Raw genomic sequence first — 24,282 nt, 5'->3', positions numbered from 1 at the left:
TGGTCAAATGGGTGCCCTAAGCAGGATTGTATTGTTGTGCCCCTCTCCCTCAAATATTATGGAAGTAAAAAAAACAAACAAAAAAACACACACCTATTAGGAGTCAAAATAGAACTTTAATAAAAAATTTAAGTAAATAAATTGTATTATTTGCAAATGAACCAGAAGCCGTGGCTAAATCTAGACAGTTACCTATGGCTATGATTTTATTAATACAGTTGTCCGATTGATTTTATAGGCTCAAGCATTCAGAAATCATGCAAAAGAAAATGAAGCAGTTTTACTATGATAAAACCATCGTTAATTTTTGTAAGGGTTGCGATGTCCACATATTTTTTGTTGAAGAAATTAGAGGCTGTGTCATCTATATATAGCAAAATGGGGGGCCAAAAATGAAAGATTAAGTGGATATTTGAATTAAATGTTTGGTCAATAGCCTATTAAACAAGGATTTGATTGTCTTGTAAGAGTAGCAGCAGCAGCAATGACCTTTGGCTCCTTTTGCATGCAACTTGTAATGTTCATAAATTGTTTATTTTGTATATAGCAAAAAGGTGGCCAAAAATTAAAGATTAAGTGAATATTTGAATTAAATGTTTTGCCAATAGCCTAAACAAGGATTTGATCGTCCTGTAAGTATAACAGCAGCAATTACCAGGCCTTTGGCTCCCTTTGCAGGCATTTGTAATAATAATGTTCATAAATTGTTTATTTTGTATTACATTATGTATTTTAATGGTGTTATTCAATGAAACCATATAATTATTAATTAACCAATCTTTATTGCCTTATTGTTTGTATATAATGCATTTTAAGTCATTTGAAAGGCTATTGTTGGCTTAGGTCTGTTTTTAGAACCACAAAAAAAATTCTTAATACTTTTGTAAATTGTTATTTGAAGTAACAAAACCATGGTTAATTTAATGGCTACAAGAACCATGATTTTTGGTTTTATTTGTGTTAAAACCATGGCTGATTTTCGTAATGGAACATGGAAACTCAGGGAGAATATTAGATGCGTTGGTGGTGGTGAAATTACCGACATTAAAACACGCTATTAACGTCAACAGCCAAAAAAAAAAAAACAAGTTTCACAGGCTTATGAATGTGCCCGAAAGTGATGCATGGGCTTTGTTTTCACTTTTTCCTCCTCCTGGCACCAGATTGCTGATGTCTTTTCCGGGCATAGTTGTCCATCAATTATGATCAGACAGACAGACAGATAGAAATGTAAAAACTTACACATGCAATTGGAGGAAATATGGTCAGAATTGTGAGAAGTTGAAATAACCTTTATTTTTGTATTCTGTGGTGAAAAAAAAAAAAAAAAAAAAAAAAAATTTCAAGGAGTAAACTCAAAGTCAGAGCTGTGAAAAATAAACTCTGAATTGAGATGTAAACTTGGAATTGCAAGAAAGAAAGTTAGAATTACGAGTTTGTGCAATTTTGAGAATTTTGTCTCCAAATTGTAAGAAAAAAAAAAAAAGCCAGAATTCTTAGACAAACTCAGAATTCTGAGAAAAATTACCTTATGTATTTTTTTCATACTATCACAAACAAACTTCCATAGGTTTAGAAAAACATGAGGGGGAAAAAAAATCATTTTATGTGTGAACTTTAAAGTGGTTATGATTGTATCATGGCCTATACCTTTTCATTTTAATGGAAAATTTTACACACAGCAGATTCTTGTCACGATTGCCTACGGAGAGGAGCGAGGAACGAGAAGACGAGGAGTAAACTCAAACACAGTCTTTAATAATCCACATCCAAGGGGTAACACAGGGCAGGCAGGAACTCACATGTAGCACAACATAGACTTTTAATCCCGGACAAAGACAGACTGCACAAACTGGAACTGAAATGCATGGGGTAACGAGGGATAATCAACAAACACAGGTGAATCAAATGACTAATCACACATGGGGAAACTGGGTCACAGGGGCCACATGGGGAGAAAATCACACACAGACAGTCCATAATCCTGACAATTCTTTTGTAATTCTCATGAAATATAAATTTTTGGAAAACTGTCACTGCATGTGATCGCTTGCAGCACGTTGTGATAGTTCAATTACAGCCGAATACACTGCATAACCCTCTGCAGGCACTCTCATATCTCTTTTGGGTATTCCATAATACAACATTAACGGCTAATCAAAAATTTAATTTATGGAGAGATTAATCAGTCTATTAAACGTGGGGAATGAAAATCTGATTGCACTGGCCTGAAAAACATCACATCATACAGCATGTGCAGCCGCTCCGATGACTCATGTAACACTTTCCCTTCTTGCTTTCACAATTTTTAATTTTTTTTCCTGTGAGACGTGAATTTACATCCGCTGCTTTCTTACCTGCAGAGAGAACTCTATCATGCCTCCTTTCATAATCGCAGCCTTTAGAAGCTCTGGCCTTTTTGAAGTTCTTTCTGGAATCAAATTAATGGAACACTTGACATTCCTATTATGCAGACACACTTCTCAGTCTGTTGCACCGTTACATCCTCACACATGTTGCATCATATGACACGCTGTTTGGAAAACGATGTGCCAGGTTATCAGAGCAACTTCACAGAAAAAGCCAATCTGAGCAAATGAGATCTTGCAAGATGTAAGCTGAGGTTTGTGGATGAGGTCAATCTGGAATTTGGCAATCAGACTGTTCAATCTACATTCATCGCATTTGCATGATTAGAAATATGGTGTACCCAGATGATACAATCAAAAGAATATTAAAATCCATTTGTCATTTAATTTCTACATGCTGCCTCGAATTAAGGACTACAGCTAATACAGTTATTATATTGCCTGGGTATTGTGAATTGTCCTTGTACGTATAAGTGAATATTATGGAATAAATACACTGCTGGTGATTCACAGGGGTTTAGGAAACATGTCTTGTGTTTCACAAACATTTTATGTGTCAGATTGAATTAGAGGAATCTTACAAAAAACATTCCCAGGTAACTTTTCGCCCCAAAATTAAATAGCTTTATTATATTGTATTTTATATGGACTTTTGCCCTTTTCCCCATTACTGTAATATAGAATATTTTAAATGTTTCATTTGGCTTGGATGATGTGCAAAGAAAAAACGTTTGACTGGTTGCATAAAATGACAGCTTCAGAAAGCTTCCACCCAGTTGTTGTGCCACACAATGTTTGACTCTCGATAAATCCGGAAGACTTCTTGGGCAATCGTGACATCATGTACAGTAGAATAATCAGTATTTATGACTCAAAACAAAAAATGTTATCATGTCCCCCACACCCTTTTTTTACTACTTCCTTGCAAATGCTTTATTTAATATTTGACTGTATCAACTTGACATTAATTTAAACAAAAGCCTTTTTAATTGACAGGTCACATTGTAAATTTCTCAATATAGGCTCACTGGAAATACGTGCCTCTACTTACATTTCTTCAAAACTCAAAAAACGTACTTATACGAATCGCTGCAGTTTCCAGTTGAAATGAACACTAGAGGCAGTAAAACTCCCACAACTTTTATTCCTTTTCACACCAAGTATGATGTGCAGGTCCACAGTTTCGATTAATAAAGCCTAATTTTCGCATAATCACTTGAGGAATATTATGTTATGAATTCAAAACAATTTTAACATGCTGCGAGATTTGAAAACTGATGCATTTGAAGATTAGCGTCACATATCCAACTTCATATGCATGAGTTTCCTAATTCAGTAGGTTTGCTCGGTAGCTCACTCGATACGGCATTGCACTTAAGTGATGAAGAGCTTCGGCATGAATCCCGTGAAACTACAGTTCAACAAAACAGCTCAAATCTGCATAAAGAAGTTAAAGTAGCACGGCTGCATCAACAAATGCCCTTTTACATCACTTTTGCATTTGTTAACACTATCGGGTAGGTTTAGGGTTGGGTTTGGTGTAGGAGATATTTCCAACACAATACAGCATTAAAGTGCCCCTATTATGCCATTTTTAAGGTTCCTAATATTGTTTTGGGAGTCTCCTCCCTGATAGCACACATACATCTCAGAGACGTCTATTTGACGTCTGCATTTACATCTGGAAGACGTATTTTTTACAGTGTTTGCTCATCTGCAATACGTCTATAAGACGTGTTCTATCAGAGGTCAAATAGATGTTTATTAGATGTCTTTAAGATGTTTATGATTTAGAATGTATGTAAAATTGACATCTTACAGACGTCTGTTAGATGTTTGTACACAGCAGATGCTTTCCAGATCAAGTGATCTTTAACAGACATCTTGCAGACGTATGTGTGCTATCTGGGCTACAATAGGATTACATGCATGCAAGGTCAAAAAACGCTTTCGTTTTCTCAAAATATGCATTTAATATCACCTCATTTTCCAGCGATTCTCAAACGATTCTTTCGAAGCAGTTCAAAGATTCAATCTCTCTAAATCCTAACAAACCATACATCAATGGAAAGCTTATTTATTCAGCTTTCAGATGATGTATAAATCTAAATTTCGAAAAATTTACCCTTATGACTGGTTTTGTGGTCCAGGGTCACATATTGTTTTGGGAGTCTCCTACAATAGGATTACACTCATGCAAGGTCAAAAAACGCTTTTCGTTTTCTCAAAATATGCATTTAATATCACCTAATTTTCCAGCGATTCTCAAATGATTCATTCAAAGCAGTTCTAAGATTCAGTCTCTCTAAACCCCTCCTTTCTGTGAGCCTGCTCTGTTCTGATTGGTCAGATGGCCCAGTCTGTTGTGATAGGTCTACCGCGTACAGCGTGTGTCGGAAATGATACGCCCATTGCCATAGTTCCGTATTTTGAATGCGCGATAGAAAATATAAACATCTATTATTTATCATACTTGTGATTCAGTGGAGCCAGCTGGTCCAAATAAACAGAGTACTGAGCCATCTTTCAAGAGCAAGCGTTTAGTGAATCCCGCGTTGAATTCCCCCGAGATTTTTATTTATTTTTTTATTTTATTTTATTATGCAATAGAAGAACAACAAATACAATTACAAAGACAAGTAAGAACAAAAGACAATAAGGGTTACAAACAATACTCCAAAGCATACTAAGATTTACACCATGAAAGAGTCTTACATGCAATAGAAGATTATTAGAGTTTCTTAAAGAGTTTACATACACATCAAATCCCAGGAGCTCTACAAGAATGTTATAGTGATTAATGCAGCCAGGGAAAACATGAAGAAAAGAAAGTGGGAAATAACACAGGTACGACAAATAAATTAATTCTTTCCATTTACATATTAAACTGTTGGTAAGCCGACAAGAAAAGTTATTTAGGAAAATTATTATTTTAGTTATTGCATTTAAGACTGCTATACCATGTGCAGCTCAAAAAATAAAAGTAATGTAGCCTATGTCCCAATGTGGGGACATTTTTTTTTTATTATGCAATAGAAGAACAACAAATACAATTACAAAGACAAGTAAGAACAAAAGACATTAAGGGTTACAAACAATACTCCAAAGCATACTATGTTAGCTTATAAGATTTACACCATGAAAGAGTCTTACATGCAATAGAATTATTAGAGTTTCTTAAAGAGTTTACATATACATCAAAATCTTTCCTGAAAATAAAAAAATAGGGAGTTTTCTTTGAAAATTTACACTTGTGAATGTAAAATTTAGCAAGATATAGCAATAGATTAATAATAAATTTACACTGAGAAAGATCTAAATTCAAAGAGTAACCAAAAAACACAATTTTTGGGGTTATACAAAAGTTTGGATATAAATATTTTTTAACAAAATTGGAAAAGTCAACCCAGAACAGTTTAGAATAAGCACGGTCCCAAAATAAATGATTGTTTCTTCAGACTGAAGGCAAAAAATATTGATTGATTTGCCACAGAGATACCTTTCAAATTACTATTTTGAATGTGGATGGCTAAAAGTTGCATAGGAAGCAGAAAAAGATAAGGCGAGATAGGGCAGCCTTGACGAATGCCTCTCTCTATGTTAAACCTATGAGTAGTACCATGTTGTAATTTAATTGAAGCATTGGCATTATTATACAAAGTTTGAATTGCATTAATAAAATTAGGGCCAAAACCAAAAATACTCAAGGACTTAAGAATAAAAGGAAATTCAATGGAATCAAAAGCTTTATAAAAATCAAGAAAAAGCAGAAAACTGTCATCCAGGATCAAATCCGAGTAATCTAAAATATCAAGAACAAGTCTAATATTATTTGAAATAAGTCTGTCTGTCATAAAGCCCGACTGACATTAATCTATTATATCATCTAGGACACATTTAATCTTTTTAGCAAAAATCATGGCTAATATTTTGTAGTCATTATTCAGGAGACTTATAGGTCGCCAGTTTTCCAACTGAGAGTGGTCTTTTTGAGGTTTAGGGATCAAATTTATAACACCCTGAGTCATAGAGGGTGGGAGAACACCCTTTTTAAGGCTTTCTAAATAAACATTGAAGAGAAACGGTGAAAGATAATTTGAACATTTCTTATAAAACTCTGCGGTCAACTTATCAATGGCCTCAAAAATATCTTGAATTTGAATTGGAGCGTCACATAAATTCTTTCCAATATCATTAATTTTAGGAATAAGGTCCGTATCAAGGGAGTTAAAGAATAAGTCCAAATTCTGTTGAGAGTATTTGGAACGATAAAGGTCTTTATAAAACTCTTCACAATAATTAGAAATTTCTTTATAATTCTTTAAAACCACTCCATTTACCTTAAGGCTACTTATAGAATTTAGATGATTTAGCTGTTTCTCTAATCTAAAAAAATAGCTGGAATTACATTCTCCCTCCTCTAACCACCTCCTTCTTGAACGAAGAAAAGCACCCTTTGCTTTTCGAATATACAAGTTATCTAATGAATTCTGAAGTTCAACTAATTCTGATTTCTGGTCAACAGATAAATTCTCAAAAGGAGAGCAGGAGAGGTAGACAAGTCTTTTAACAATATCAAGTTCCTCTGCTTTATATTGCTTAGCTTTTTGAGTTCCAGCTTTGGCTAAAATTAATCTAATATTATATTTTAGCAGCTCCCAATTAGAACCAAAATTATCCTCGGTTTGAGCTTTGTTAAGAAAAAAAAAAAAATCCTAGATATCACAGACCTACAAATTTCCGCATCCTCTAATAAAACAGAGTTAAGTTTCCAGTATGAATTATATGTTCTTGAGTAAGAAGATGGGCTATCGAAAGACAATACTCCCCGAGATTAGAGAAGCAGTCGCCAATAAAATTACGTGTTTGTGGGCGGAGTCAAGTTGTTCGCTGCCGGCCAATGTAGAACATAGGCGGGAATTATGAAAATGTGTTACCCCGTGACGAAGTGGGATTCGAATTACTAGCGACTCGTTTAGGCTGTAGAGAGTTGATTTTTTATTTTGGGAGACAATAACTTTATTTATTGTGCACTTTTGGCTTTTCAACTTTGCTGATCGTTTACATTCACATACAGCTCATTACACATTGCATGAAAGGCAATATTGGAAATGGCATAATAGGGGCACTTTAACTTTTAACAACACTTCTCAGAATACGTACCTGAAGCAACGTAATACAAACAGCAATACGTGCCTATATCAGCGTCACAAAAACGCGCCAGAGTCACGTATTCCTTCCACGTATTTAGTGCCTCTCACTGGACGTTTCACTTTAAAACTGCCGCGAAACGTGCAGTAAGGTACGTAATAACGGTGCTGCAGAAATGTATTTAAAGGCATGTATTTCGATTAAGACAACAGTAACATCACTGTCAAAAATGTTTGTAATTTTACAGAAAAATACAGTAAAACGTTACATTAAAAACCTGTTAATTGGTTAAATGTAAGTCGCATATACAGTGAGAATTGTAAACGGTTTAACATAGCAATATATGTAATGTTATTGTAAGAATGAATTTACTGTTGTTTTCAGGTAAAAACTATGATTTACATAAATTACAGTGAAAGATAGTAAAGGACATTCTGAGAATGTCCTGCATCACATTTAAATAAATTTCATTATTTTTGCTAGCAGTAATGTAGGGTGTTTTGTTAAATTTTCTTCATCTTACGTTCGTTATGTTAATGTTTATTGCATTTCTAGTGTCGTGTGTAACCCTGATGATTGAATGGTGAATTTCTGGCAACCACAGCTGCCATTTATGTATCTCTGTTAGATATTCATTTTAAAATGGCATGCTATTTTTAGAGTTTAGAGACCCAAAAATGAAAATTCTGTCATTAATCACTCAACCTCATGTTGTTCCAAACTCATTCCAAAGCTCTCTGGCCCTCCATAGACAGCAACTACCACGTTCAAGGCCTAGAAAGGTAGTAAGGACATTGTTAAAATAGTCCATGTGGTTCAACTTTAATTTTATGAAGCTACAATAATACTTTTTGTGCACAAAAGAAAACAAAAACCTCTCTCCAGCCATCTTCTTTCAGACTGTGTGTGAGAGCGAACTGTCGTCCGGATGCTGCAGCTCACTTTGCCCTCGATGTGTTAACATATGCAGAGGGCATTTTGCTGCAAATTGGTGACAAGTGAGCCAGGTTGTGCAAGCCGTTTATGTCCTTGTGCGGAGGTGAAAAAAAGCAACATTCATCTGCACACCGTTAGCACATGCAAGCTGTGATTACATACACAAGAACATGTTAGTTGATGATAAAAACCTTATTAAAAGTAGAGGATGCAGAGAAAAGTGATTTTTCTTTAAGAACAACATGCATAAATGCTGCATGAATTGTGGCTTCAGTCTGTAATACAGGCCTGTGTGAAAAGTTTCATCAATATTCATTTATGAAGGTACATTTTTATTTCAGTATCATAGCCTTTATTAAATACTATAAAGAATTCAGAATGATTGACATGACTGAAACTCAGCAAGAGTTGAAATTGGGCTTTTTCTATTGTCAAAAAATGAAAAATTCCCAAATGAGCTACAAATGTACTGCAACACAAGTCAACACAATTCTGCATTCACATCTTTACTTACATAAAGTGAAATATTTCAGGGATATTCTTCAAGAAAAGAAGACTTTTCCCACTGTGAATTGATTGGATCGTAAAAAGTGGACATTATAGTATATAATAGTATGGAGTCAGGTCTGAATAAAATTCATGCAAGACTTCTCAAGAAATAAGTTAAGAAATATCTTAAGATAAATTTCAGGAATGTTCCTAAGTGCAATTGGGGAAAAACAAAGTTCAACACTTGTCATGGCACTTTTTATATGTGGCTAGTGTTATGTTGTATGCTTAATATTTGAAGCAGCCCAATAATTATATTAAACATATTACCTTCTTTGGGATTATAAGACAAGTTGGAAGTTATTCTAACTTTGAGAGGTTATTTACAATGATTTTTAAGATAATTCTTTTCAGGAATTCAAATTCTTCTTTAGAACAATCTTTAAAAAAAGATGAAAACATATTTTTAAGAATACAGAATATTCTTAATTCCTTAGTAAGAAAATAAGAAGAAAATAGCAGTTAAGAAGAATTGTATTCGATTCAATTAAAATTAATTTCATTCTAGTATTTTTTTGGAACAGCATACTGTTGAACAGTGTACAAAAAGACCAGGTACATTAAGCAAGAAGTAGAATCGATTTTAACCCTATAAAAACCCTCCACATTAGGGCTATGAATCTTTGGGTAGACAGCGAATCGATTCGATTCACAATTCATAGTTTTTCGATTCGATTCAAGAACGATTTTTGCAAATTCAGAACGATTCAATTCGATTAGATTCGATTAACGATTCGTTTCTGCGTTCTTTAAGTGCATTCACAGGATTACTTTTTCATACTTTTTGGTCAGGCTTTCTCAAGCCAACTTAAAGTTTGTCTTGACGAACTTTATATCTAGTTTAATGATGCTATGGCATGACATGGCATATGTAGAAATTTATGTAAGCCAAGAGCTTATACATAATACTTTTAAGAGCTTTAAAAGTATTATGTATAGGCTAACATTTTGTCACACCAGGGGTGTAGCCATCATTTCAGAAGTGACAGAAATGTCAAAAACAATAATTTTATGTAGGCCTATGTATGTATTATTATTATTATTTTTTTTACAAGGAATTATTTTCTTATCTATTACTTTGAATTTGCTATAAGAATCAAAAACACTGCTGGACAATAATCAGTCATTTGTAATTATAATTTTTCCTAATGGCAATTTTATGATTGTTTTATATAGTGCGAAAACTCCATCTCATTTTCATAAAATAAAATGCTATAGTATTTAACTTTTCCTCTCCATCGGCGAATGATGATCCTGAAAGAAAACGCGCCCAATATCTGTTTGCTACAGCAACGAACGCTACTTTCATGCATCTGATTATATCAGATAAACCTTGCGCTCTTATTTCAAGGTTGTTGTTAAAGCTGTGGTTATTTTAACGGTTTCCTTCGTACATTTGGTTCAACGACATTGTTAAAACACATTTATCATTCAATGTGCATATGCATTTTTGCTCAGGTAATGTCATCGGTATGACCAAGAGCCATTGAAAAACTACAGAAAAGCAAAACTACTTCACTTTAGCATTACTGGCCACGAGTACTAAGGAGAGATCACACATCAGCTGCTCAAAAAATGTATCGGTAAGACGAACGGAGCACGAGCGCAATCCTGTGACAGTCACTGCAGGCGGGAAATAGTGGAGCGCGTGAAAGAGAGATGCGAGGCACGAACACTGTTCAAGGTCTCCATTAATTCGAGCTTGTAGTAATTTAATGTGTATATATTTTGAAAGCATTGAATCGCTATAGAAATCGCGATTTATTCGATTCTTAGCGTTTTCAATCGATTACTATCCGAAATTGACGATTCACGATTCAAAAATAAATTTTTCAAGATCGATGCATTGCATCGTCAGGGTTTGTAATCAATGCATCCAGAAAACGAGTGTATCGTTACAACCCTACTCCGCATGCAAAATTTGTTACTATGTTGATTTTGACCCCATAATGACTGTCTCAGGCCTCCTACAAGCTTGTTGCCATTATTACTCCACTTTCTTGGTCTTCCTTTTCCCTGAAAAGAAGCAGAGAGATGTGAAATGGAGAGAGTTGGATGAAAAGCCGCTCTGTCATCTGATTCACTCAGTGTTTTGTGTGTTTTCTGCAGAGTGAGTACTCAAGTGACTCAGAGAGTGAAGACAATTTCCTCCTGATGCCTCCGAGGGACCACCTGGGCCTCAGTGTTTTCTCCATGATCTGCTGTTTCTGGCCCTTGGGCATCGCAGCTTTCTACCTGTCTCACGAGGTGAGAAGATCTCTATCACCATCTCATATGACAACGTAAATGCCAATGTTCAAGAAGTAGTTACATTTATTAATATGAATAAAATGAAGACTAACAATACACTCTTTAAATAAAGGTTCTAAAAGCAGGTTTTCACAGTGATGCCATAGAAGAACCATTTCCCCAAACAACCTTTCAGTGAACAGTTCTTAAAAGAACCATTTTTTAGTGTGAAGAACATTGTAAAAATCTAAAGAACCCTTTTCCACTATCCACCTTATTTTTCACGTAAAAATGGCCATTTGTTAATTTTATGGGTCTTGCTTCCGGTCTCATCTGCTTCCAGCTATTTTTAGCTGTACAAAACCACTCCTTTTGCTGCTTGATATTGCAAATTGGTGTGTCTTACCTTATTATTTTAGTGTATTATTTTAATTATGAACAGACTGGTTTGTAATGCAAACAGTTTTACCATTTACTGCACGTTGTTATTCTTCTCGTTATTTTTCTATAGCGGCTAATCAACAGGAAGTCTCGCCCATAGGCCTACTTCCGCGTTTAGGAATAAGGTGGATAAAGAATCTTTTGTGGAATGGAATGTTCTGTGGATGTTTAATGTTTTTATGGAACCATCGATGCCAGTAAAGAACTCTTATTTTTAAGAGTGTAGACTGTTTACAGTTGCCTAGCAACATATCAGAACTGATGCGTGGTCACAGGTGTTCATACAGTATAATGGCTACTTTACAACATCATTTGTCTGAACAATCTGTTTTATAATAAAGCAGTAAGCCAGAAGAGGCCATGAGTTGCTTTACAAAGGGTATTAAATAATGATTTTTTTTGGTGCAACATTTTTGGAGAAATTGTTAGATAGGTTGAATTGCTTTTTTGTACATTCCTGTGAGAAGTTCACACAGAGTTGCATCCATTGTGCAGAACCAATGTAATTTATTTAAATTAATTTATGTAGTAACAACAACAACAACAATAATAATAATAACAATTATTATTATTATTATTATTTTTTGTCTGTGTTATTATTGTTATCCGTCCATTTTCCAAACTCAGGCAGGGTTGTTATTATTATTATTATTATTATTATTATTCATTCAAAACCATTGTATTTGATTTATTTTTTTTTAATTAATGTATGTAGTATTAGTAGTAGTAGTAGTAATAATAATAATAATAATATCCCTGACTGAGTTTGGAGAATGGAGGGATAATAATACTACAAAGGAAAAGTATTATTATTATTATTATTATTGTGGTTATTATTATTATTATTATTATTATTAACTCTTAATAATAATATAATAATAATAATATCACATATCAAATTATTATTATTATCATAACTACATATTCATATCTGTTGTACTTCATTTTTAATTAATTTCTATACTACTACTACTACTAATATGCCTCACTTTGGAGAATGGATGGATGATAAATAACATGAAGATAAGTTATTATGGTACAGTAACACTTTACCTAAAGCCTTTATGTATAATGCATTATAAAGGGTTATTAAAGGGTATAATGCATTATAATTATTCATAATGTGTGTTGTAATACATCATATCTTGTCGTAAATAATTATAACCGAAATTGAAATGCATAGTGTAACAACAATGAATTGATAAGTGTTATAATGTATTAACTGTGGTTACAGTTATTCATGAGATTGTACAATGCATTATAAGGCATAAGTCATGCATTGAAACTCTTAACTTTTATAATGCATTATACATAAAGGCTTTAAGTAAAGTGTTACCGTTATGATTGATATTATAACTCCTTCAGATTAGAGTTTTATTGATACTTTAACCATACTTGTCCCCTATTATGTTTGATAATCCTGGGCTTTGAAAACTAAAACTGTGGAAGGATGCATAGCTAAACGGTAGAACGGTAGACAACTTACAGCGCACACTGTCAGGGAAAATCCGGTCATTATACGTCATTGAGCATTTAAAAACAAATATCCATTATAGTCTAATGTATGCTGCAGGGCAAAAGATGGAGCATTCCCGGGTTTGTTTCATAAAGGTGACTATAGTATGCTGCAGTGTCAAATGTATTTATAGCTTACCGCAATGCTCTTGAGAGGAGAGAGATTGCTTACAGAACGAGTGCTGAGAGAGAGAGAGAGAGAGAGGTCATTTGCAGCATTTTCATCTATCCCCCTTCTTATTTCAAAGCATTAATGCAAAACAGGATAGGATAATGGTGTTCATCTCCTTTTAGTTCACCTTCTATTTCTGCTCAAAATCGAATAAAAATGAAGCTTATATATTTTTCTGCATTTTTGACGTTTACTGTTAAACGTGACACTTTAAAAAAGCATCATAACTAATGCATAATATAAACAATGTGAAAAACTTAGCATTTAAATTATGCAGTCATTATACAGTTTATCTCATGACAATGTCAGTGTTAAAATATATGAATGGTCCCAAAAGGAGAGAGAGAGAGAGAGAGAGAGAGAGAGAGAGAGAGAGAGGTCATTCGCCTCAGACGGGAACTGTACAGAGAAGTGGTAATTGCAGCATTTTCACTCATTCCCTCTCTTATTTCAAAACATTAATGCATAACAGGATATTATGGTGTTCATCTCCTTTTGTTCATCTTCCATTTCACCTCCAAATCAAATAAAAATGAAACCTATATTTTTTGCATCTTCAATACTGTTAAACATGACACTTTTAAAAAAGCAGCATAACTAATGCATAATATAAACAATCTATTCACTTATGCAATAATTTACAATAAATTAGGCTTAAAATATCTTAAAGGGGTGGTTGATTGCGATTTCACTTTTTTAATAAGCAGTAGCATTTACAAATAACAGCATATCTAAAAGTATGAGACAACAATAAATAAAAAACATAGGCCTACCATTAAAAGCCATGCTTGCACAGGTTCTGCACGATCCTCTTCAATAATATCCTCTGCTTCTCAATCGAGCTCAAACTGATAAGCGATATTAACGACGCCGTTGTTTACAATAGAACCGGAGCATATGCCGCTGAGGAGAGGTGCGGGACGTTTAGACGCGCACTAGAAGCGGTTTAGCCAATCACAACACACTGGGCTAGCTAACCAATCAGAGCCCATCGCCTATTTCTGAGGGCGGGGCTTCATAAAAACAGGAAATGATCAGCGCGTTTCTCAGAGAAGGGACAGAGCGGTGTGGAATAAAGGTAAATTATGTGAAAAATAATGCGTTTTTTTAAAAACGGAGCATTAACACATGTTAGACTGCACCCCATAAACACAATCAAGCCTAGAAAAAAACCAGTGAACCACCCCTTTAATGGTCCCAAAACAGGCCTCATTTTCATAAATCGTAATTTCTTTTGATTGTGGACTGAAATATGTCCTGGGCATGTGCTTGATGGGTTTTGTGTGATTCATCGTGTGCTTAAACTTTCAGTGTTCACTTTTGACACTGGCTTTAAAAGCAGTTTATGGCCCTCATTCTCTGTGTTTCTCGCTCTGTTTCTCTCCGTCTTTCTCTTTCATGCGGTACATCACGACTCAACACCCACAGCTCTCTAATTCTCTGCCTGAAAAAAAAAATATAGAAATCTTTTCTCAGCCTGGTTTTTAAAATCTAAGCCTACACCAAAATCAATTCACTGCAATCCTTCTACAAACCTCACCAGATTTACATTATTGCAGAATGTTTTATCAAGTAAAAATGCCACACAAGCAGCTGATTTATCTCTAAATATCTGAATGCATTATTGCATATCTTCTAAAAGATGCTAGATACATCTTGTAGAATATATACAGGCTGTAGTAGTGAGTATATTGTAGACATTAAATTATGCTGCTATTTTGTGAATGCACTGTAATAATATGAATGCTTGATTTTCTAATCCAGGTGGTTGAAATAAATTAATTTCTTGGGGGTTTTGTATAAGAGTGAGTCACGGCAAGAGCAGTTTCCTGTGAGCTGTGCAAATTTTCAGACAAAGTTAGTAACTCACAGTTTTGCACGTGTTTTCAGCTGCAGAGCTTTTAATTGGTTCATTTTTTGACTTTTCTTTTAATTAATGATGTGGTTTTGAGCAATTACTCAGCAATCAATAGAACACAAACTCTAGTTACACTGTAAGTCTGCCTCATCAAATCAACATTTAAATAAAACTTTAATGTGTGAAAACAACCTCACAAATGCAGGGATATTATGAAATTTCCATGTTATAGAAGTGATCAAATCGTACAATTAATAAACATCCCAAAAGAGGATCATTTAAAAAACAAAACAAAGTTTATTTAACACACTTTTTGTAACCACATAGCTGGGTATTTTGTCACACTGTAATGTGTATAACTTGCAATGGAAATATACAAAAACACCAAAGCAGTTTAAGCCAATGAATAAAGTAATTCAATGCTTAAATTGCACTTTTTAGCAATTAAACTAACGTCAATGCTTTGAATTCAGAGTTGTGTGTGTTGAAGGCTCAGTCTAAAACAGTTTGAACAGTCATGTATTATACATCTAGCGTTTCTCCAGGGCTTTTCATCTTCTAGCTGGGTTTAGCGAGAAGCTAATGGATGGCCGATGTGAAAGTCATCCGCCGGTAGGACGTTCTGTGAGAAAGAAGCAGGCGTGATGTGCCTTGAGGGAGGCCAAAGCAGCCTCTTTTTTTGAACAGCTCTTTTTCTTCTATTCTCTTTCACTGGCATCATTTTTAAAAGGTTATTGCTGTCTGCTAATGCAATTGCATAGAAACTTAATCAGACATATAAAGCATTTGACTTAACTACAAGTCTTATAGCATGCTTTTATGTTTGTTTACTGTCTGCAATGTTTTATTTTTCAATTCACCAAAGGAATTATGAAAACTGTGCGGATACTAATACAAAATTCAGTGCTGAATACAATTTGCATGGCACAATTTCCCATGTTGCATGTGGTTCTGAGTGGCAGGTGGAGGAAACACCAGATTACTGCTTTCTGCCGCTCTTTCTGCATTTTTTATTATTATTATTGTTTTTTCTTCAGGATTATGGGTAGTGTAGTTCTTAACCTGGAATTTGACCATTGAAATAAAAATGTTTCTCTGTAGAGAAAGAATATTATTATATAATGTTTAAAAAGAAAGGAGACATGTACTGATTTTTTTTTGCGAATTTACCCTATATAGTAGTTAAAAAAAATAGTTCTGTAGTTAATTTCTTTCAAATTAAAGTTTTACATGTCTAGCTGAAAACATAAATCTAAAAGGTCATCTTAAATCACAGTACAGCTGGTCTGAGTTCCAACTTACTTTAAAATACATCTAGATTGTATTTGATAAGTATCTTTCCAGTTGGGCAGATTGTTCCTGTTCTGTTCAGAATATCAGGCCCTTAAACATCCTTTTTTCAAAATAATTTGTGATTCATCTCCACTCAAAGATCCTGCACTCAAACAATGCTCAATTTAAAATCGTTTCATGTGAGTTTGTGGTTTTGTGCGACTGGCTACTAATTACATCTGCGTATTGGAGGATGCATTTTTATGTTTTCTATTTCAGTTTCCCAGTGCAGATTGCATCCATGCAGATTTCCATGCTCTTCACCAAAGCGAGTAATCAATTCTGAATTTTAGATTGCGATAAAACTAATGGATTTTAATGTGATGGATCTCATCACAGTATTTCCTAAAGGATTTTATTTTTGCAGAAAATTCTAAACAATAACAAGTAGTATTATATCAACAGATTATGGTTTAAAAGGGGGAAAATGTTATTAAAATGTAATATTGAATAAATTACTGTTGCGAATATGTAGTAGATACAAGACATATTTGAATCTCACTATCCTTACAAGTTTGCACATTTACCAGTGCCACTCATGCATAGCAGTACAGAATATCTCATCAGATATATTACAATCAAATTATAATTTCACATGAATTGTCCTTATTAGACCTCAAAGCATGAGTAATTATTAATCTGGGCAGGTCAGTGAATGCTGTTCCTGTCCTATCTGTTTTTGCTAAGCCTGTGTGCATAATCTGATTCATTGCTTTTAGAGCGTGTTCTAACACAAACACAATAAGCTCCTTATGTAATGGTTTGGCGAGAGAGGGTGCAAGTGTGGGCCGTGTAGAACATAAGCTCTGAAGAAAATACCTTTTTTTGAACAATGGGTGGATGCGTTCAACAAAATGGTTTTAATTTCGTCAGCAACACCGTGGGTGCTCTTTGCACGGATCGCCGCAGAGATTCACGTAAGCCTACTTCACAAGTCAATATGCATTTGTGCTGTAGTTGATGATTACGCAGGAATGTCACATATTAATATTGCAGGAAATATATTCTGCACAGTAAGATCTGGTGCAATCACCGATACGACAAATTGAGTGATTGTCATGCCCCATTTAGTTTCTTTTTAATTTTATTTTTTTCTTATCGTCTGTGTCATTGCTCTATTGTTAATTACTTTTTACTTTGATTTGATGGTAATTAATTATGCATGTCTAAATTGAAGCAGTAATTAGGCTACTGAGTACAGTCCTTCATCTGTACGGAACAATAGGCTGCTAATCATGTTTGCACACTGACTGTGCACATTAACAGCAGGGGCGGAAGAAGACATGAACTACTTTGCAAATCAAAGTTCAAATACTACTGCATGACTAATTTTCAACAAAGGATGTATTAAAAATACTGAAGATTACACTTAACAATAGATTTTTTTCAGACAGACAGACAGTTGATGGATAGACAGACAGACAGAAAGACAGACAGTTGATAGATAGACAGTCAGGCAGACAGACAGACAGACAGTTGATAGATAGACAGACAGACAGATAGACAGACAGTTGATAGATAGACAGACAGACAGATAGACAGACAGTTGATAGATAGACAGACAGACAGATAGACAGACAGTTGATAGATAGACAGACAGACAAACAGTTGATAGATAGACAGATAGACAGACAGACAGACAGTTGATAGACAGACAGACAGACAGACAGTTGATAGATAGACAGACATACAGACAGTTGATAGATAGACAGACAGACAGACAGACAAATAGATAGATAGACAGACAGTCAGTTAGATAGAAAGACAGAAAGACAGATAGACAGATAGACAGACAGTTAGATAGATGGACAAACAGACAGACAGACAGACAGACAGATTGACAAACAGACAGGCAGTTAGATAGTCAGTTAGATAGATAGACAGACAGACAGACAGACAGATAGATAGACAAACAGACAGACTGTTAGATAGTCAGTTAGATAGATAGACAGACAGACAGACAGATGATAGATAGACAGACAGACAGACAGATGATAGATAGACAGACAGACAGACAGATGATAGATAGACAGACAGACAGACAGATGATAGATAGACAGACAGACAGACAGATGATAGATAGACAGACAGACAGACAGATGATAGATAGACAGACAGACAGACAGATGATAGATAGACAGACAGACAGACAGATGATAGATAGACAGACAGACAGACAGATGATAGATAGACAGACAGACAGACAGATGATAGATAGACAGACAGACAGACAGATGATAGATAGACAGACAGACAGACAGATGATAGATAGACAGACAGACAGACAGACAGATAGATAGACAAACAGACAGACTGTTAGATAGTCAGTTAGATAGACAGACAGTTAGATAGATGGACAGACAGACGGACGGACGGACAGACAGAGAGACAGATAGACAGACAGACAGACAGTTGATAGATAGACAGACAGTTAGATAGTCAGACAGACAGACAGTTGATAGATAGACAGACAGTTAGATAGTCAGACAGACAGACAGTTGATAGATAGACAGACAGTTAGATAGTCAGACAGACAGACAGTTGATAGATAGACAGACAGTTAGATAGTCAGACAGACAGACAGTTGATAGATAGACAGACAGTTAGATAGTCAGACAGACAGACAGTTGATAGATAGACAGACAGTTAGATAGTCAGACAGACAGACAGTTGATAGATAGACAGACAGTTAGATAGTCAGACAGACAGACAGTTGATAGATAGACAGACAGACAGACAGACAGTTAGATAATCAGTTAGATAGATAGACAGACAGTTAGATAGACAGACAGACAGGTAGACAGACAGATAGTTAGATAGTCAGTTAGATAGACAGACAGATAGATAGATAGACAGACAGACAGACAGACAGACAGACAGACAGACCATCATTGCAGCTCATTAGTACATGCATTCATGAGTGTTTTGGTGTATTTTGATTTCCTTGCTCAGATTGACACTAACATAATTTCACATTTGCCTCGCTGGTCGAAAACAACGGATGGTCTGAAAGGCACGGAGTAAAAGTGGCTGTGCTGGTGAACGGTGTGACATTTCCAGAGGCCTAAGAACATTTAAGATATATGCCAGGAAGACAAATGAATGACCGATGTGAAGATAACAACATACTGCTTTGCTTCTTGGACTGCAGAGCTAAAATTTATGCCCTAACAGCAAGCATTACAAAAATCATGTTAACTTGGTTTGTATTGCAAGCCCAAGGGAAGCATCCGCACAAGACTTTCATGTGTACCAATGAGGGCTCAAAGCTCACCAGTGGACTGTTTGCTTTTCCAACAATGCATCATGATAATGTCAGTGACAGTTTTATTAGATGAAGTCTTCTGTGATGGATTTAGTGAATTCTGGATGAGTAAAAGCAGAAATAAAGTGTGCTCAGCTGTGCTGAACATGACATAACAGCCTATGATTAATGCACCACAAGGCCCTTGTTGTGCTCTAACTGTAAATGAAATTTAATCACAAATTCCTCTCTCAACTTGAAATAGTTCACCCCAAAATGAAAATTTGGTAAAAATTTACTTGCCTTCGGGCCATCCAAGATGTAGATGAATTAGTTTTTTCTTCAGAACAGATTTCTAGAAACTTAGTATTATATCACTTGTTCACCAATGGATCCTCTGCAGTGAATGGGTGCCGTCAGATTGAAAGTCCAAACAGCTGATAAAACATCCCAATAATCCACAAGTAATCCACACAACTCCAGTCTTGTGAAGTGAAAAGCTGACATTTTTAACCCAAACCAATGCTTCCGGTTGAAATCCTGTAATGTAAAAATCTGTAATATTGCTTTCTTTAGTGAAAAAGTCATCTCATGTGAATCAGGAGAGAAATATGCACAGATCAAGCACCATTTGCAAGTGAAAACAGTCCATGTTAGTGGATTTTGATGTGAGAGACAACAGGAAATTGACTTTTTCATTGGAGGAAGCATCATTATCTATTATGGACTTTGGAAGTGATGGTTGACTTTGCAAAAAACGGTATGGGACAAGTATGTGCCAAAATGTAATACTAGCGTTATTTTAGTAGTAGTATTGCAGCATGGCAAATCTAGTTGCCAAATGTTATTTAAATGTATAAGAGGCTTAAATGTATTACAAACCTAAAAATGATTAAATTAGTAAGCACACAGCAAAAAAAATCATCCACTCACAAAATTAAATCACCTTCATGTTTGGCCAGCTTGGCCAGGTTGCAGCAAAGCTTTTGTAAAAGACTGCAGTCATTGTCAAGCAACATACAAAAAAATGCAGTTTAAAAAAACGGAAAAGTGCAGTTTCTCAACTTTTCTCACCTTAACCTCATATGCTAATTTCTTTCTTTGACCATTGTGTTATTTCCATGGCATTAACATACTCCCATGCCTGTCTGCAGCATGTTGCCATGCTGTGGGGAGTGCTGACATCTTGCAGCTGCCCTGTCAATGACCACTTTCACAGGAAGCTAGTGGATCTTCCAGACGCTAGAAACTGTCACTTGAGCTAATTATGCCTGTGAATTCTGTGTAAACAGCCCTGAGAACAGTTTCTCAGTTCCTGTCCAGTGGACCTACTGTCCTCTCACTTTATCCTCTTCTTTTACTGTATCAGCTAGTGCACGTTATTCCATATGAAAATAAACACTTGTCTTTGTATTTCATAATCACATCTATAGTCAAAGTCACATTCCTATATGAATAGGAACGTCATATGCACTGCCGATAAAAAGTTAGGTATTTTTTTAAGGAAATGTATAATTTTATTCACTTTTATAAACTGATGAAAAGTGACAGTAAAACTTACATCCTGAAAAAAATATCAGTTTCCACAAAAATAGGAAGTAGCACAACTGTTTTCAACATTGATATTAATAATAATAGTTTCTTGAGATCTGCACATTAGAATGATTTCTGAAGGATCATGTGACATTGAAGACTGGAGTAATGATGCTGAAAATTCAGCTTTGCATCACAGGAATAAATTGCATTTTAAAATATATTCAAATAGAAAATTGTCATTTTAAATTGTAATAATATTTCAAAATATTGCTGTTTTTACTGCATTTTTGAGCAAATAAATGCAGTCTTGGTGAGCAAAAGAGACTTCTTTCAAGAACATTAAAAACTTTGTAATGGTAGTGTGTATATATATTTGTTCTCAAATGGAATAGAGAGGTGGCATTTAATGCAAGACAATGAAGCTCTTTTTAGTAATTGAACAAGGAAAAGTGATATTTAATTATTTTTATATGCCAACATGAAAATACAACATTAATCGATAAAATTGACTTAGTGTATACAGTTTTTTTTTTTTATAAAATCATTTTAATATATGAACAAATTCAATACAACCACAAGCAAATTTTGTGTGATGGCACCAAATAATCTTTAAATCAGATTTGGAAACAGTTTGAACTGATTCATGGAAATGAATCAAACTTACCAACTCTTGTGCTGTTTTTACACACTCTCAGCATCGTTAGTCTGACGCACAGCAGTCTGATATCATCCGATATCATTTCAATGTGAGAAATGCACATTTGAGGGAAATCTAGGTTGAGCATGACTAGAATAATTTTGTTTTGTTCCTACCTCGTGATGCAGTCGGTCAGAAGTAGTTGAATTATGATCGGCTGCTAAATGTGAGGGCAATTTCAATATGACCCGATTAGCATCATCAGGTTATTGTGGGCCGACCCATTTGATGGATGTTGGCAAAGATGAAAGACACAAGCCTACAGACAGACAGTCCAGATTTTCTCCGCAAGCGATTATCACCATTATGTAATAAATCAATATAATAGATGGCAAAATATCTCATAGCGGTCAGGAAGGAGCATCTGTAAGCGAGCGGGGGAAGAAAACATTGAGGCAGCGAGGTGTTGAGATGTAAATGAATTCATCAGAAATATCTGTCCTTAATCTTGGCAACATTTCCTGGACTTCAAAGGCTGCGGGTCCCCGCAGGAGAGCTCTGAGTCATGCAGTGCTTATTATTTATGCACTTTACCAGATCTGTCAGTCAGCTGCTGGAGAGCAGCCAATTAATAATTTCTCTGTTTTCTTTCTCTCTGCAGCTCTCTTATGCGATCATAGCTCGTTCACACTCCAGACCTTTTCAAAACATGTCAACATGTGCTATTTCTGTCTTTGTTCTCCCTCTCTCACGCAGACTAACAAAGCAGTGACTAAAGGAGACTTTCACCACGCCAGCTCCAGCTCCAGACGTGCGCTCTTCCTCGCCGTACTGTCCATCACCATCGGGACGGGCATCTACGTGGGTGTGGCTGTGGCCCTTATCGCATACCTCTCCAAAAACAATCACTTGTAGCCTTCCCATGCCCAAATCACTCTCACAGTCGGATAAAGACTGGTTCACTTTGGGATCAGCTTCTTTGGGAAACACCCGATGGTCACGATACGGGACTCACCAGCAATGTGTTCCACTCCTGCACTTTTAAAAGTCGCATTCCCATTTCGTTGGGAAGATCATCGTTTGTGTAAATTGTCTTGGTCACTTTTCTGCATTTTCATGTGAACGTGCCGCCACCACAATTGTTTTTTTTTTGTGTTTTTTTTTGCGCTCAGTGTTTGTGCAAGTGCAAATCTAATGCTACACACACACACGTTTTGGGCCAAATTAAAGTCAATATGAAATCAAAATGGACCTGATTTATTTTCTTAATGCATGTTCTTAATCATGCTGAATTCATCAAAATGTATTTATTTGCTCTGCCACTGCACAACTTTCTATTTTTGTCATCAGATAAGTGGCCAATCCAGTCAGTTCCCATTGGATGAAATCAGGGGCCGGTTGCACCAGCTGTGCGCAAGTTACAGCTTAGTCTAATTTTGATGCAAAGGTCTACTAAGTTACAACTTATGGTGTGTGCACACCAAAAGCAAACTTAATTATTCGCACAAGTACATTACATAAAAAGTCAATGCAAACAGGCATATAGACACGAATTTGCGCAGGGCGGCGCGAATGACACAAATTGGGCGGCGCGGTTGTCGTGAAAGCGTGATATTCGCCTCAATCGTGTCTTCTGCAAGTTGTAATATTTCAACTCGAGCGGAAAATTCGCATGATGCATTGTCATGCAAGGCAATCAGCAAAAAGCGTTTTTATTTGTGTGAATAATGCAAAAAACATGCTGCGACTACACTAAAGTGAGTAATGCGATGCAAATTTTGCTTTGCATTTGGTGTGCATACACCATTAGGCAGTAGTAAATATTTTTTGAATGTATAAACTAAAAATGTACTAAATAAGCCTCAGACAAGAAGTAACTGTTGGAATAGAATAGCAGACTGACTGAGTTGCATCAATAAGCTCATGGTTTACCTTACAAACTACAATTCTTTAGACATATGATGTAAGGGCGTTTATTTTTGGGGGATTATTTTAATGATTATTTAACAGTATTTTGCAGAGTGTGTATTTTGTGCTGATCGGTCAGATTATGCCTCTTATGGATAAGTAAATATGACACTAAAGCCTCCAGTAAGTCTTAATGAGTGATTAATTGAATCATTCATTCAAATGATTTGTTCAAAACAGCTGATTCATTCAGAAACAAAGCAAGTAACTGTCTTTATGAATGGATCATTGAATCATTGATTCAAAATGATTCATTCAAAAATAGATTAATTCAGGAACAAAACACTCTGAGATGTAAAAATGTAAACGAAACTATTTTCATTGACGAAACAGGAAAAAAAGACA

The 24,282-nt window shown here is 35.3% G+C and overlaps 1 protein-coding gene across 3 annotated transcripts in view; it reads left to right on the top strand.

The window, feature by feature from the left end:
• The window catches only part of LOC107702699 (synapse differentiation-inducing gene protein 1-like), a 36,306-nt gene extending 13,099 nt beyond the window's left edge, over nt 1–23,207 (top strand). For 2 of the 3 annotated variants that reach the window (XM_016505096.1, XM_016505097.1), the window contains 2 exons: nt 11,115–11,252; nt 22,726–23,207. In XM_016505096.1, the coding sequence (XP_016360582.1) occupies nt 11,115–11,252; nt 22,726–22,884 (297 nt within the window). In that variant the 3' untranslated portion in view covers nt 22,885–23,207. The remainder of the gene's footprint in view (nt 1–11,114; nt 11,253–22,725) is intronic. The other variant, XM_016505098.1, reaches the window with a different exon arrangement.
• Nucleotides 23,208–24,282: the final 1,075 nt, after the last annotated feature.

The sequence above is a fragment of the Sinocyclocheilus anshuiensis genome, unplaced genomic scaffold (genome assembly GCF_001515605.1).
Source record: "Sinocyclocheilus anshuiensis isolate Anshui unplaced genomic scaffold, SAMN03320099.WGS_v1.1 scaffold6, whole genome shotgun sequence".
Taxonomy (NCBI): Eukaryota; Metazoa; Chordata; class Actinopteri; order Cypriniformes; family Cyprinidae; genus Sinocyclocheilus; species Sinocyclocheilus anshuiensis.
Note: the sequence above shows the minus strand (reverse complement) of the source record. Positions and strands in the feature narration are given on the sequence as shown.